The sequence below is a fragment of the Melanotaenia boesemani genome, chromosome 9 (genome assembly GCF_017639745.1).
Source record: "Melanotaenia boesemani isolate fMelBoe1 chromosome 9, fMelBoe1.pri, whole genome shotgun sequence".
Taxonomy (NCBI): Eukaryota; Metazoa; Chordata; class Actinopteri; order Atheriniformes; family Melanotaeniidae; genus Melanotaenia; species Melanotaenia boesemani.
In genome coordinates, this window is record NC_055690.1 from 33,729,233 (window position 1) to 33,742,114 (window position 12,882).

The 12,882-nt window shown below is 42.2% G+C and overlaps 1 protein-coding gene across 1 annotated transcript; it reads right to left on the reverse strand.

The window, feature by feature from the left end:
• Window positions 1–10,309: 10,309 nt before the first annotated feature.
• Window positions 10,310–12,462, reverse strand: LOC121646230 (general transcription factor II-I repeat domain-containing protein 2-like). Its single transcript, XM_041995128.1, is given in 2 exon segments — window positions 10,310–11,118; window positions 11,121–12,462. Coding segments are annotated over 2 exon segments (1,815 nt in total). The 5' UTR covers window positions 12,214–12,462; the 3' UTR covers window positions 10,310–10,396.
• Window positions 12,463–12,882: the final 420 nt, after the last annotated feature.

The window sequence follows — 12,882 nt, forward strand, 5'->3', positions numbered from 1 at the left end:
TTGATACCTTCCTTCATCTGCCAGATAGTGAAAAGCAAACAACTTTATTTTAGTTTCGGGATCAGGTTTTGACAAGACTGGCATCAAAAGGGAGGCGGGGCCAATAAGGACAACTTGTCCTAAACTCAGTGAAGAAATCAACAGTACTACCGGTCCCTTAGAAAAGACATAATAATAGATTAGAAATGAAGTGGTTACTAGTTTGTTTGTTTATTTATTAGATCCTCATTAGCTGCTGTCATTTCACAGCAGCTGCTCTTCCTCCTCTCCACAAAATTATTAACTCAATACATCCATTAATTAAAATACATAACATACACCTCACAACCACACAAACATCAAACACAAAGACACTTGCTCAATGTACAAAAATAACATCTATAACACAGAAAGCTAACAACGGCATTGTAACTACATTTCCTCTCCAAACTAAGGAATTACATTATCTCACCACTCTTAAAACAATGTAAAAAACAAGTCAGTAGTTCACTTCTAAACTGACAATATTATTCCTGCCAAGTAATGTTGTAGAAAAATTTACCAAGAGTCTGGAATGAGTAAAAGTATATAAGGTTTATTACAGGAGAAGTATTGAATACAGAATTACTTGCAAGTAATGAGAGTGGTTGTCCTGACTGGCATGAAGTCAAGACTCTGGGGAGGCAAGAGGAAAAACAAGTTCTACATTTCTGTAGAACATTCAGTGTAAATACAATTTATAAATGAATATAGTAAAGGAAGTAATTATAGTTGTGATTGTAATATTATATAGAGAGCATAATAAGTCAAATTCCTTCCACATAAGCATCCTTTATACTGAAAATACTGAATAACACCATGAAAAAATTCTTTTCCTGCTCTTTCACAGAACATTTTCACTTAAGCATTAAAAAGAAGAAAAGCATAAAAATGAAATGTTATAATTTGATTATGTACAAAAACACACCTGAAATTTCTTCACTTGTTGCTTTAAGCTGTAGCTAAAAAAAACACTCCACACCAGAGCACCAGGCCAAATGCAGGCGCTACTGTGCAAACATTTATCATTGAAGAGAACATATTCTATGTTCGGGTTGTTTAGTTTGTAGTGATGAGAAAACTAGAAAACACAAAGGCTATAGAGAGGAAAACTGAAGCACTGCACAACGTAAGCCTACAGGGTGAAACAGTCACAGTTTTATCAAATATAGTTTAAAGTACATTATGTGTATACTCAATTACACCTCGTATACTCATTACAATTAGAAGTCAATAGCAAAAGCATTAAATCAGAAGCATTAGCATTAGCAGAAGAGCCAGTCCAGGCCTGTTCAAGGCCTCATTCCAGGAAGTTCACCCTTACGATTAAGACCTCAATACATCATTACCCAGCAGGTGGTAGAAAAGAATGAGTGAGCCAGTAAAAATTACAATAAAGGGTCATTTATTTGAAGTCCTGGCAACAAGGTATTGGCTTTAACTTGATGTGAAGGATGCAAGACAGAGCATCAGTGGGAAATATAAACCAGCTGCAGCTGTGGACTCAGTGGCAACTGTTTGCACAGACAGTTTTCCCTTGGCTTGCAAACTTTGGTGACTGTGTACCTTGGCAGGTCCAACAGTGTTGAAACTGTTTGGCTTTGTGTTCTCTGTTTGCTGACTGGTGAATAGTTTTGTTTTCTTTTCTGTTTGGTAATAAGTAAAGCCCCTTTTGGCTTCTCTTTCTGTTGCATTTATACTTAGTTTTTAGTTAAAATTAAAATATGTTGGGCTAGGTAATTTTGTGTTTTGTAATTGTATGCAGTATTTTGTGTTGCATAAACATTGCTGTTGGAGCTGCTTCGCTTTCTGTTTGTATTAAAGATTAGTAGGCCAGTCTTTAGTTTCACCCGTTTACTTATTCTTGGTTTTTCTTTTTGTACAGGCTGATTTTGAGTTTATATATAGCTGTGTTATCACTTTCCTTCTGTTGTGTTTGTGTTTGAATAGATGGTCGAGGCTGGCTGTAGTTAGGCTGAACTTTTATTAACAAAGGCTAACCACCATTACATGATGCACACAATTCCACATACAATCAAGAACTGCCTACATACACCTGAGGCCCTCTTCTTCTATCCACCCTCAGTAACCATATCTGGAGGCAGCGACCCCTTGCGGTAGCATCAGCCACAACACCTTAAGCAGATTTGCTAACCTCAACACTTTTTCAGGATCACCAAATCCGGATTTGCAGCATGTAGATCAACGTGCGCTGCCAGCCATGTGAAGAACAGGGTTGCATACCTTACTTGTGAGTGAAACTACCGGGAGCATGTAACATAATACGTGCATGTATTGTCCTGCATAACATTGCGACCAGGCGGAACGTCCCTCTGTGACAATGTTGACGACGCACCTGAGCCCAGTGTGGAGGTGCCAGCCCGACCTTTCATCAGGATAACAACCAGAATTGGATTACATGATCCAAGCCGATTTGAGAATCCAGATTTCCCTTTTGAACAACCCATTTTCAAGATTTGACCGTATCCAATAACCGAAATCCTATAAGATTACATTTGAACAACCGGCCCCTGGTGATCTTAAAGTGGATAAGCTTTACAAAAAGGAGCTTGGAAGATCATTTGTTCATGAACATCCTCCCAGCACACTGTCTTTGAATTGGACAAGTTTCCTCCTTACTAATTTAGTCTTTGGAGAAACAAACAGATGTACTTGGTGTTGGAATATGTCTGCATGCCAGAGGTCCTTGAATCGACTCGCTACTGTCTTTGTTGACAGCAATGAAGGCAGTAAAAGAACTGCTCATTCCTGATTGGACACTGAGCTCCACCAGCTTCTTCTTCACTCCTTCATCTTGCTGTCCTCTGTCAGATCTGTCCTCCAACTCCAGCCAACCTGTGGATTGTTCATCTGAAGGAGGCAGAAGACACAGAGAACAAAAATGGTGCATTTAAAGGTCATAAACTACATGCTCACAATGACTAATTTCATGCCCAACATAGAACCAAAATCATTTCATTGCTTTACCCAGTGTCCTCTGCTGGTTTGAGATGGAAGTGCAGCTGGTTCTGAGAGGGATGACCTGTGAGGCTGAACTTCACCATCACACAGCCCTCTGCTGCCTCTAAACACTGAGAAATCATTACAGGCTTAAAATAATACACACATCTCTTTAATAATAATGGATTAGATTTTTATAGCGCTTTTTCAAGCCACTTTACATTGTATCCATGATTCATTCACACCTGCTGATGGTAAGCTGTGTGTGTAGCCACAGCTGCCCTGGTGCAGACTGACGGCGTGTTTGAACCCGTCTGTGTAATGATAGCAGCAAATACATATTTGCTTAGTATCTGTGTTTATGTTGTTTATACCTCCCGCCAGTAGGGGGCACTGATGGTGTGTATATACGTAGGCGGAGTGTTGATAGAGCCAGTTGTTATCGTCTGTACATGACATGAGAGACACTAATAAATGAACGAGTACATTGCTCTTCAAGCAACGGAGTCTTTATTAAGAGCCCACAACGAAAACAAGACATGGTGTCAGAAGATGGTCTTGAAGAGAGGTACTGGTAAATGTAAACAACGAGTTACCAAAGGAAGCTAATATTAGCCACACAGCTAACAGTACCGACGCATCAGCTCAGCAAGGAACTTGGTGTTGCTAACTCGCGGAAAAAGAAAAAACGTAGAGAACCAGCGACGACATAATGGACGGCATACACCCACCACCCGCCCTTCAGCTTACTGGGAACGTGGCTGAAAATTGGAGGAGATTTAAGCAACGCTTTGCTTTGTACTTATCGGCAATTGGACTTGACGAGGCAAGTGACAAAAAGCAAGCGTCAGTGTTTTTACACGTAGTGGGTGAAGATGCACTGGAAGTGTATAATAACTTCACTTTTGCTGATGGGGAAGGAATGAAGCTGAATAAGATAATGGAGCAGTTTGAGGCTTACTGCATACCGAAGAGAAATGTGACGTTTGAGAGGCACAGATTCTTCACATGTGTACAGACTACAGGAGAAACGATTGATCAATATGTAACAGAGCTACGAAACAGAAGCAAAACGTGTGAATTTGGAGGACTGACAGACTCTTTGATAAAGGACAGACTTGTGTGTGGGATTCCTGATAATGGTCTAAGAGAGAGGCTACTGAGAGAGGAACATCTCGACCTGGAAAAAGCATTGAAACTGTGCAGAGCGGCCGAGATGGTAAAATTGCAAGCAAAAGAACTGTTCGGTGACGGCTGCAAGGTAGATGCTGTGAACAAGAACACACACAGAGTCAATAGACAGAGTGCTGCCCCTCAGATTAAACAGCAGTCAAGGTCACCAGGTAATCGAGACAGTAATGAAAAGACTTGTGGTCGATGTGGCACACAGCATCCTCCTAAGAAATGCCCTGCATATGGTAAAACATGCAACAACTGTAACAAGAGTAACCATTATGCCCGGTGCTGCAGAAAACCAATTCCAAAACAAAGTAAGGTCCATACAGTGGATGAAGATGACGCTGAGGACTTTTATGTAGATGCTGTGACAAACAACAAAGAGGAGAAGAAGGACTGGATGATGACACTCAAAGTGAATGACACGCTCATGGAAGTTAAACTTGATACCGGTGCCCAAGCGAACGTCATATCAGAAGCAGAGTTCAAGAAAATCAGACCTAGACCCAAAATACATACAACTAAAGTGAAAGTAAGTGGATACTCGGGAGCAGAAATACCTGTGAAAGGAAAATGCATAGTAAAAGTGACACACAAGGACAAAGAACATACACTAACATTCATTGTGGTTCTGAAGAATGTGCAGCCCATACTAGGTTTATCTGCGTGTGAGAGGCTGAACCTAGTAAAGAGAGTGCTGGTTGTGGATGCTGATGATGACATGGACTATGATGATCTGATGAAGGAATACAGTGACCTGTTCCAGGGTCTTGGCTGCCTTTCAGGAGAGCACACGATCAGAGTCGATACCAGTGTGCCACCAGTCATTCATCCATGCCGCAAAGTACCATTTGCTCTTCGAAAGCCGCTGAAAGATGAGCTGGACCGAATGGAGAACCTGGAGGTGATCGAAAAGATCGATGAACCAACAGAGTGGGTGAGTTCTCTTGTTATAGTGGAAAAAAAAAATGGACAGCCAAGAGTATGCATGGACCCTAGAGATCTAAATAGAGCTATACTAAGAGAACACTTCAAACTCCCCACAAGAGAGGAAATAATGTCACAGTTTGCAAATGCAAAATATTTCAGCAAACTGGACGCATCATCAGGGTTTTGGCAATTAAAGCTGGACGATGCAAGTTCAAAATTATGCACGTTCAACAGCCCATTTGGCAGATATAGATTCCGGCGACTGCCATTCGGCATTGCTTCAGCACCTGAAGTGTATCACAAGACAATACACATGGTCTATGAGCACCTGGAAGGAGTAGACACGTCAATGGACGACATCATTGTGTGGGGAAGCACAAAAACGGAACACGACAAGAGACTGAGAAGTGTGTTAGAGGCAACCAGAAAAGCAAATCTGAAGCTGAATAAAGAAAAATGTCAGCTTGGAGTACAAGAACTGACGTTTGTGGGGGACATCCTGAGCAGTGACGGCATCAGACCAGATCCCAGGAAAGTGACAGCGATTGAAAATATGCCAAGGCCACAATGCAAGAAGGATGTACAGAGGTTTAATGGCATGATCACCTACATGGGAAAGTTCATACCTAATCTCTCTGAGAAGATGGCGCCTCTGAGACAACTGACTGAAAAGAAAGTTGAATGGGAGTGGAATCATGAGCATGAGAAAGCATGGCGTGACTTGAAGAAACTGCTCACAGAAGAGCCAATTCTGAAGTTTTATGACCCGGCGAGACCTATTATGATCTCATCAGATGCATCACAGAGCGGGCTTGGAGCTGTTCTTATGCAGAAGTATGGTGACTGGCAACCTGTTGCATATGCATCACGATCTATGACGGACGCAGAGACAAGATATGCACAGATTGAAAAAGAACTGCTCAGCATAACATATGCCTGTGAAAGATTCCACCAGTTTGTGTCAGGGCAAGCGATCAGTGTTGAAACCGACCATAAACCACTGCTTGCATTGTTCCAGAAGCCACTCAATGACTGCCCACTGAGAATCCAAAGAATGATGATCCGACTGCAACGATACACACTCAACGTGTTGTATACCCCTGGTAAGCTGATGTACACAGCCGACGCGTTATCCAGAGCTGTTGACCCTAGAGAGCCAGCAAACACCAAAATGGACAATGATGTACGAGTATATGTCAACATGATCACAAGTGCACTGCCGGTCGCAGATGAAAAAATGGAGCTTATAAGAACGGAGACGAACAAAGATGACACTTTAAAAGTGCTGTGCAAAACCATCTTGGATGGATGGCCCAACTGTAAGCAAGACTGTTCACCTGTTGTTCAGGACTACTGGAATTGCAGAGCAGAACTGTCAGTTGTGGATGGCATCATCTACAAGGGAAGCAAAATAGTCATTCCAAAGTGTCTACGAATAGACATGCTCAAGAAAATACATGCGGGACACCTCGGCATTGAAAAATGCAAAAAGAGAGCACGTGAGGTGATGTTTTGGCCTCGGATTAATCAGGATGTGACAAATGAGGTATCAAACTGCTCGACGTGTTTAAAATATCTAGCAAGCAATCCTGCGGAGCCGCTGAAGCCACACCCTGTGCCAGACCGACCTTATCAGAAGGTGGGTGCTGATCTCTTTGTTTCTGGAGGAAAGGACTATGTTGTGGTCACAGACTATTACTCCCTGTATCCAGAAGTCTGTAGGTTACACACTACGACCGCAGAGACTGTGATTACATCCATGAAGGCCATATTTGCAAGGCACGGAGTGCCGAATGAAGTTTTTACAGACAATGGTCCACAGTTTTCCAACATAAAGTTCAAACAATTTGCAACAGAGTGGGAATTTGTTCACACGACATCGAGTCCACACTACCCACAATCTAACGGGTTAGTGGAAAAGTCGGTCCAAACTGTGAAAAGACTGATGGGCAAGGCATGGGACAGCGACACTGACTTCTACCGAAGCCTGCTGGTGTATCGCTCAACGCCACTAGAGTGTGGCATGTCACCGGCTCAGCTCCTTATGGGACGACGCCTGAGATCAAACCTGCCCATCCGAGATGACCTACTTCGGACAACGGAGGGAACCGGCGTGAAGGAGTTCAAGGAGCAGCAAAAAGCAAAACAAAAGTTCTACTATGACAGAGGAACGAAGAACCTACCTGAACTCCTTGTAGGGGATCATGTGAGGTTTAAACATAAAACAAACACTTGGACACAGAAAGCAAATGTTCTGAGTGAAGTTCAACCAAGGTCATACACCATTCGGACAGAAGATGGAGCTCTCCTGAGACGGAATCGCAGAGATCTTCTCAAGGAACCTGCATCTGAAGAACAGAGGTTTGAGGCTGCTGAACAATCTCACCGCATGCTTGAGACTCCATCGGGTACCCAGATACAAGAACAAACACCTAGAAGGTCTTCAAGAAATGTGAAGCCACCTGAAAGACTCATTGAACAAATCTGAAAGTGTTTACGTGTTTGTAGTGAGGTTATGTTTTCATATTATCTTTCTTAAGTTCGAGGTACAGATGCATAGCTGTGTTGTACAGTGTGTGGTTATTACAAGTTGATATTGTGGTTAAATTAGGTTGACTGAAGTTAGCTGCCCAGGTAAAAAAATAATCATTTAGGTACTGTGAGGAAGACTACTCTGAGCTCGCAAGACAGTGCAAGGTTCTATGTTTATGACTGGAAAATGCTTGTTGAACTAAGAGTACTTATGTGTAGAAAAGGTGAAGGTGTTTATTTTGAAAAAAAAAAAGGAAGATGTAATGATAGCAGCAAATACATATTTGCTTAGTATCTGTGTTTATGTTGTTTATACCTCCCGCCAGTAGGGGGCACTGATGGTGTGTATATACGTAGGCGGAGTGTTGATAGAGCCAGTTGTTATCGTCTGTACATGACATGAGAGACACTAATAAATGAACGAGTACATTGCTCTTCAAGCAACGGAGTCTTTATTAAGAGCCCACAACGAAAACAAGACATTCCCTCTCTCCGTTCCCGTCCTTTTTTAGTTGTTGTACGAAGAGATCTGCCTCAGAGGGGGTGTCAAAAACTCGACGCTTCCCCCGATGGGTGATCAGCATCTTGGCAGGGTGAATGATACCGAAGCGCAGGTCCGGAATGCCAAGAGCCACCAGTTGATTTTTGGGTCAAACAGCCTCCTCTGCTTGCGGAGCTCCACTGAAAAATCTGGGAAGAACATGACTTCCTTGTCTTTATAGATCACGGTGCTCTTCATCCTGGCAGCATTCATGACTCGAACTTTATCAGAAAAGTCCAGAAACTTCATAATCACTTCTCGAGGGCGTGCTTGGTTTACTGTCGAGTCAGCATCGCGTGGTCTGCCGAGTCGGTGCGCCCTCTTAATTTGTAATGGTCCAGGGAAGTTTCCGGCTCCAAGCACCTCCGGAATCCACTTAGCCAGGAAAATACACAAGTCCTTCCCCTCTTCCTTCTCTGGTAGCGCCACTAAGCGTACATTGTTTCGACGACTGTGATTTTCCAGCTCTTCAACCTTCCGTATTAGCGATGCTAGCTCTGCTTTCATGGTGCCATTAGCAACCTTCAGTGTACCAATGTCATCTTCATTCGTAGCAATTCTGTCCTCCGCCAGAGAGACTCGGGCTGCCATTAACTTTATGTCAGCCCTCACTGCTTTTATTTCAGTGAGCATCGTGTCAAATCTTTTCCCCATGTCTTCCTGCATCAACCGAAGAGCAGATATCGGAACCGTTTCACTAGCATTAGCCACCTCAGTTAGCCCGTCTGTAGTAGTGTGGCTAGCTTGTTGTTCACCATCCCGAACAGAGTCCAACTTCTGTAATTTTGCAGGATTCTTGACCGGTTTAGGAGGCATTGTGGTTGTTTCTTTTTTTTTTTTTAATCAAAGTAGGTTACGAAATTGAGGGATATTCAATGAAATAGGTAGTTAAAGTCTTCAAAGTTTCGGAGCGTCTCTGCCACGCGTCCGCTCAGCAGTGAACCATAGCTCTCTCTCAAAAGAAGTCATTTTACATGCAACCCAAGGTGTTGTCAACTGACCGAAAAACTACTTCTGATGTAGGCACACACACACACACACACACACTTATTAGCTTAGGTAATTTTGCAGCACCGTTGACAGTGTGTGCTTGCTTTACAGTGGTATTAAACGTTTGAAACGCAATATTGCACTCTTAGCTAAAACAGCTTGTAATAAAAAATTATTTCATGCAAGTTGTTTTGAACATGACAATACCAGGATATCCTATTTAAAAAGAGATTGTTGTAGTTCATAACATTAAAAAGAACCTTAATAGCCAAGTGAAACTAACTCATTTTAATGTGATGTATTTATATGCCTACTTAAAACTAATATAAAATCTGAAATTAAGATGTGGTCAAACCCCTTTTATAAATTCCCAGTTTCACCATTCAGCCTCCTAATGGCATCTACAGGACTCTTCAGAAATAAACTGATATGTGCTCTTCCTGGACGGAAAAAATACAAAATGGAGACAATTGGCATCAAGCATCAAATGAGAAAAAAGAAAATCTAACTGAAGTGATTTAACATAAATATGTTTGCATGAGTTTATCATCACTTATAAGGACAAGATTTGGGTCTTAATCATAAATGCTAAGCCTGTTTTATTCCTTTCATTAATCAAAATAGTTGGTTTTACATTTAAGATGAATTAAATTCGGAATCTACCTATTACATGATCAGCTTCACTATGGGGGCTTATCGGCGCCACCCAAGTAGAAGAAAACTTATAACACAATGTTATTAACTGATTGTTATATTCTTCATGTTAAAACGTTTTATTCTTATCATAACACATTTTCACGTTGTTGCAACATACATAGCCTAGTTTTCCCGTTATATAAAAAAGTTATACGGCATGGCAAGTTTAAGTAAAAAAAAATAAAAAAGTCAGGCGATATAAACAGATGCCGTTTTATCTGCGCCAGCAAAAAATTCCGCATGACGCTGGTTAATATGGACCCAAACAAGACTTGCTTTAACATTGAATATGGAACAAGCAACACTTATTACTATACAATATATAACTTAATAATCCAGATATGCAAAATCGAACTTCAAAAAAAAACATCAATGACATTCATTTATTTTATTAAATAAAATTTAAATAATAATAAATAATTATAATAATTATAATTTGAAAAATAAAATAACAATAATAAATCAATCAACCATTCAAGCCCATGTCTTGGAGTAGCAAGAAAAAGTGCATAAAGAAAACGGAAATTATTGCTCAGTTTGCTACACACTGATCTAATCTGATGTGCCCAAGCCAGATACCTGGCATCTCTTCTTGGATGATAGTTCATCAATGTCTGGGCTCAGGCTTTGAGCCGAGGCAATCCTCAGTGTCGAGCGAAGGTGTTCATCAGTCAGACGTCTCCTGTGAGATGTTTTGGTCATCTTCATCGAGGAGAAAAGTTGCTCACATAGATAAGTGCTGCCGAACATGGAGAGCATCTGAGCAGCTTGGGTGCGGAGCTGAGGCATTGTGTCAGGGATGAACTGTGGAAACTGTGCGGCGCCCACAGCATCATACTTTGACTTCAGCGTATCATTGCACTGGAGTTCAATTAGCTCCATTTGGAGGTTGGTTGGTGCATTTTCCACATTAACTGCGAAGGGATTACTGAGCAGTTCAAACCTACATTTCTGGACATCAAAGTCGGCAAATCGCCGGCAAAACTCAGCGCCGAGTACACTGAGATTTTCAGCAAACTCTGCGCATGGGAACAAGGTGGTAAAGAACTGCGTTTTTATGGTTTGGCAGCAGGGAAAATGGCCAAGGTTTCCTTGCAGCATCTGATTCTCCCACAGGCACAGTTTAGTTTTAAAAGCCCTCACTGCAGCGTACATGTCTGTAATGATGAGCCCCCGCCCCTGAAGCTGCAGGTTCAGCGCATCGAGATGGCTCGAGATGTCACACAGAAAGGCCAGCTCACACAGAAACTTTTTGTCCCGAAACTCTGCTGTGTTCTTCCTTTGCTTTCCAGAAACTGACATATTTCCTCATGCAGCTCGAAACATCTGTTCAGTACTTTTCCTCGGCTTAACCATCTCACCTCTGTGTGATACGGCACGTCTGCGTATTCAGAACCACACTCCTCCAGAAAAGACTTAAACTGGCGGTGATTCAGACCTTTGGCTCTTATAAAGTTAACTACTTGTGTTACTGTGGTCATAACATTTTCCATCTTTAGGGCTTTGCCACACAGTGATTCCTGATGTATGATGCAGTGATAAACAGTTAGTTCACCTGCACAGTTCTCTTCCTGCATCTTCTCCCGGACCCTGCCCACCAGTCCACTTGTTTTACCGCACATCGCTGGCGCACCATCTGTCGTTAATCCCACGAGTTTATTCCACGGCAGCTTTATTAAAGTTACACATTTGGAAACTTCCTCAAAGATTTCCTTTCCTGTGGTTGTGCCATGCATTGATTTGAATCCCAATAGCTCCTCCGTAACACACATGTTTGAGTCCACTCCACGGATGAAGACTGACAGCTGAGCAGTATCCGATGCGTCGGTGCTCTCATCCACAGCAAGGGAGAATGCAACGAAATCTTTTCCTTTTTCCATAAGCTGGTCATATAGATTGGTGGCCAGATCACATGTGCGCTCAGCTACTGTGTTTCTGCTCAGGCTCACGTTTGAAAAGGCTTGCTTTTTCTCTGGGCACACGACGTCACAAACTTTCAACGTGCACTTTTTCACAAACTCTCCCTCATTAAAGGGCCGGGCTGATTTAGCGATCTCTGCTGCCACAATATAACTGGCCTTTACAGCAGCCTCACTTTGTGATGTGGCTTTTTTTAACTTATTCTGTTGTGAAACCAAACTTCTTTTCATCTCCTCTACTTTCTTGCTCCTTTGAGTCATGTCCAGGTCCTTGTACTTGTCATGGTGTTTTGTTTCATAGTGTCTTCTAATATTGTAGGCCTACTCCTTCGTTATAGCCACGTTGAATCCACAAATCAGACAAACAGGTCTGTTTTTTACAAATGTAAACAGGTATTCTGTCTCCCACCTGTCCAGAAAGCTCCTGTTGTCTGCCTTTCTTTTCGTCATTTTTGCGAAGGGGTTCCACAGTGACAGTTGTAGATCGCTATAACTACTGTCATAGAGGAGAGAGCGTTTCTGGGACCTGTCCTGATTGACGGCCAAAACAACAGCAAGGCATTATGGGATTTGTAGTATTAGCGATAAATGAATGCGCTGTATAATACCAGTGGGCCAGCTCGAGTAGTCATTTGGTATAGCCTCGCGGGCCAAATATAATTACACTGCGGGCCAAATTTGGCCCGCGGGCCAGAGTTTGACACCTATGCTCTAGTGCTTCTGTCAAGTGACAGGCAACTCGGTCTCTGAACGGGTCTTCCTTCGTTCGTTCACAGCTCAAGCTGATCAAGCTCAGCAGTACGTTCGCTCTCGGCTCGGTCTCTTGTTCATTTGTCACGTGATAGCTACCGAGTCACTGTTGTGCTGTTAAACAATGGCAGGGAGGATGTAGGACACAAATCACTTTATTGTGGTGTGTATTTGCTTCCCTACGTTTTCATGTGGTTTGAATTGCTTGTGGCATTACCAGTAGTTTTGTTGCCTTCAGTATTTACTGCTTGAGAATCGCGGACTTTTTTACAACGCCACCTGCTGTAAAAAAGAACGACATGATTCGTTCAAGATTCGTTCACTTTACTGTTCGAGTGTAAAAGACCTGGGTTAGTGAAAAGAGTAGAA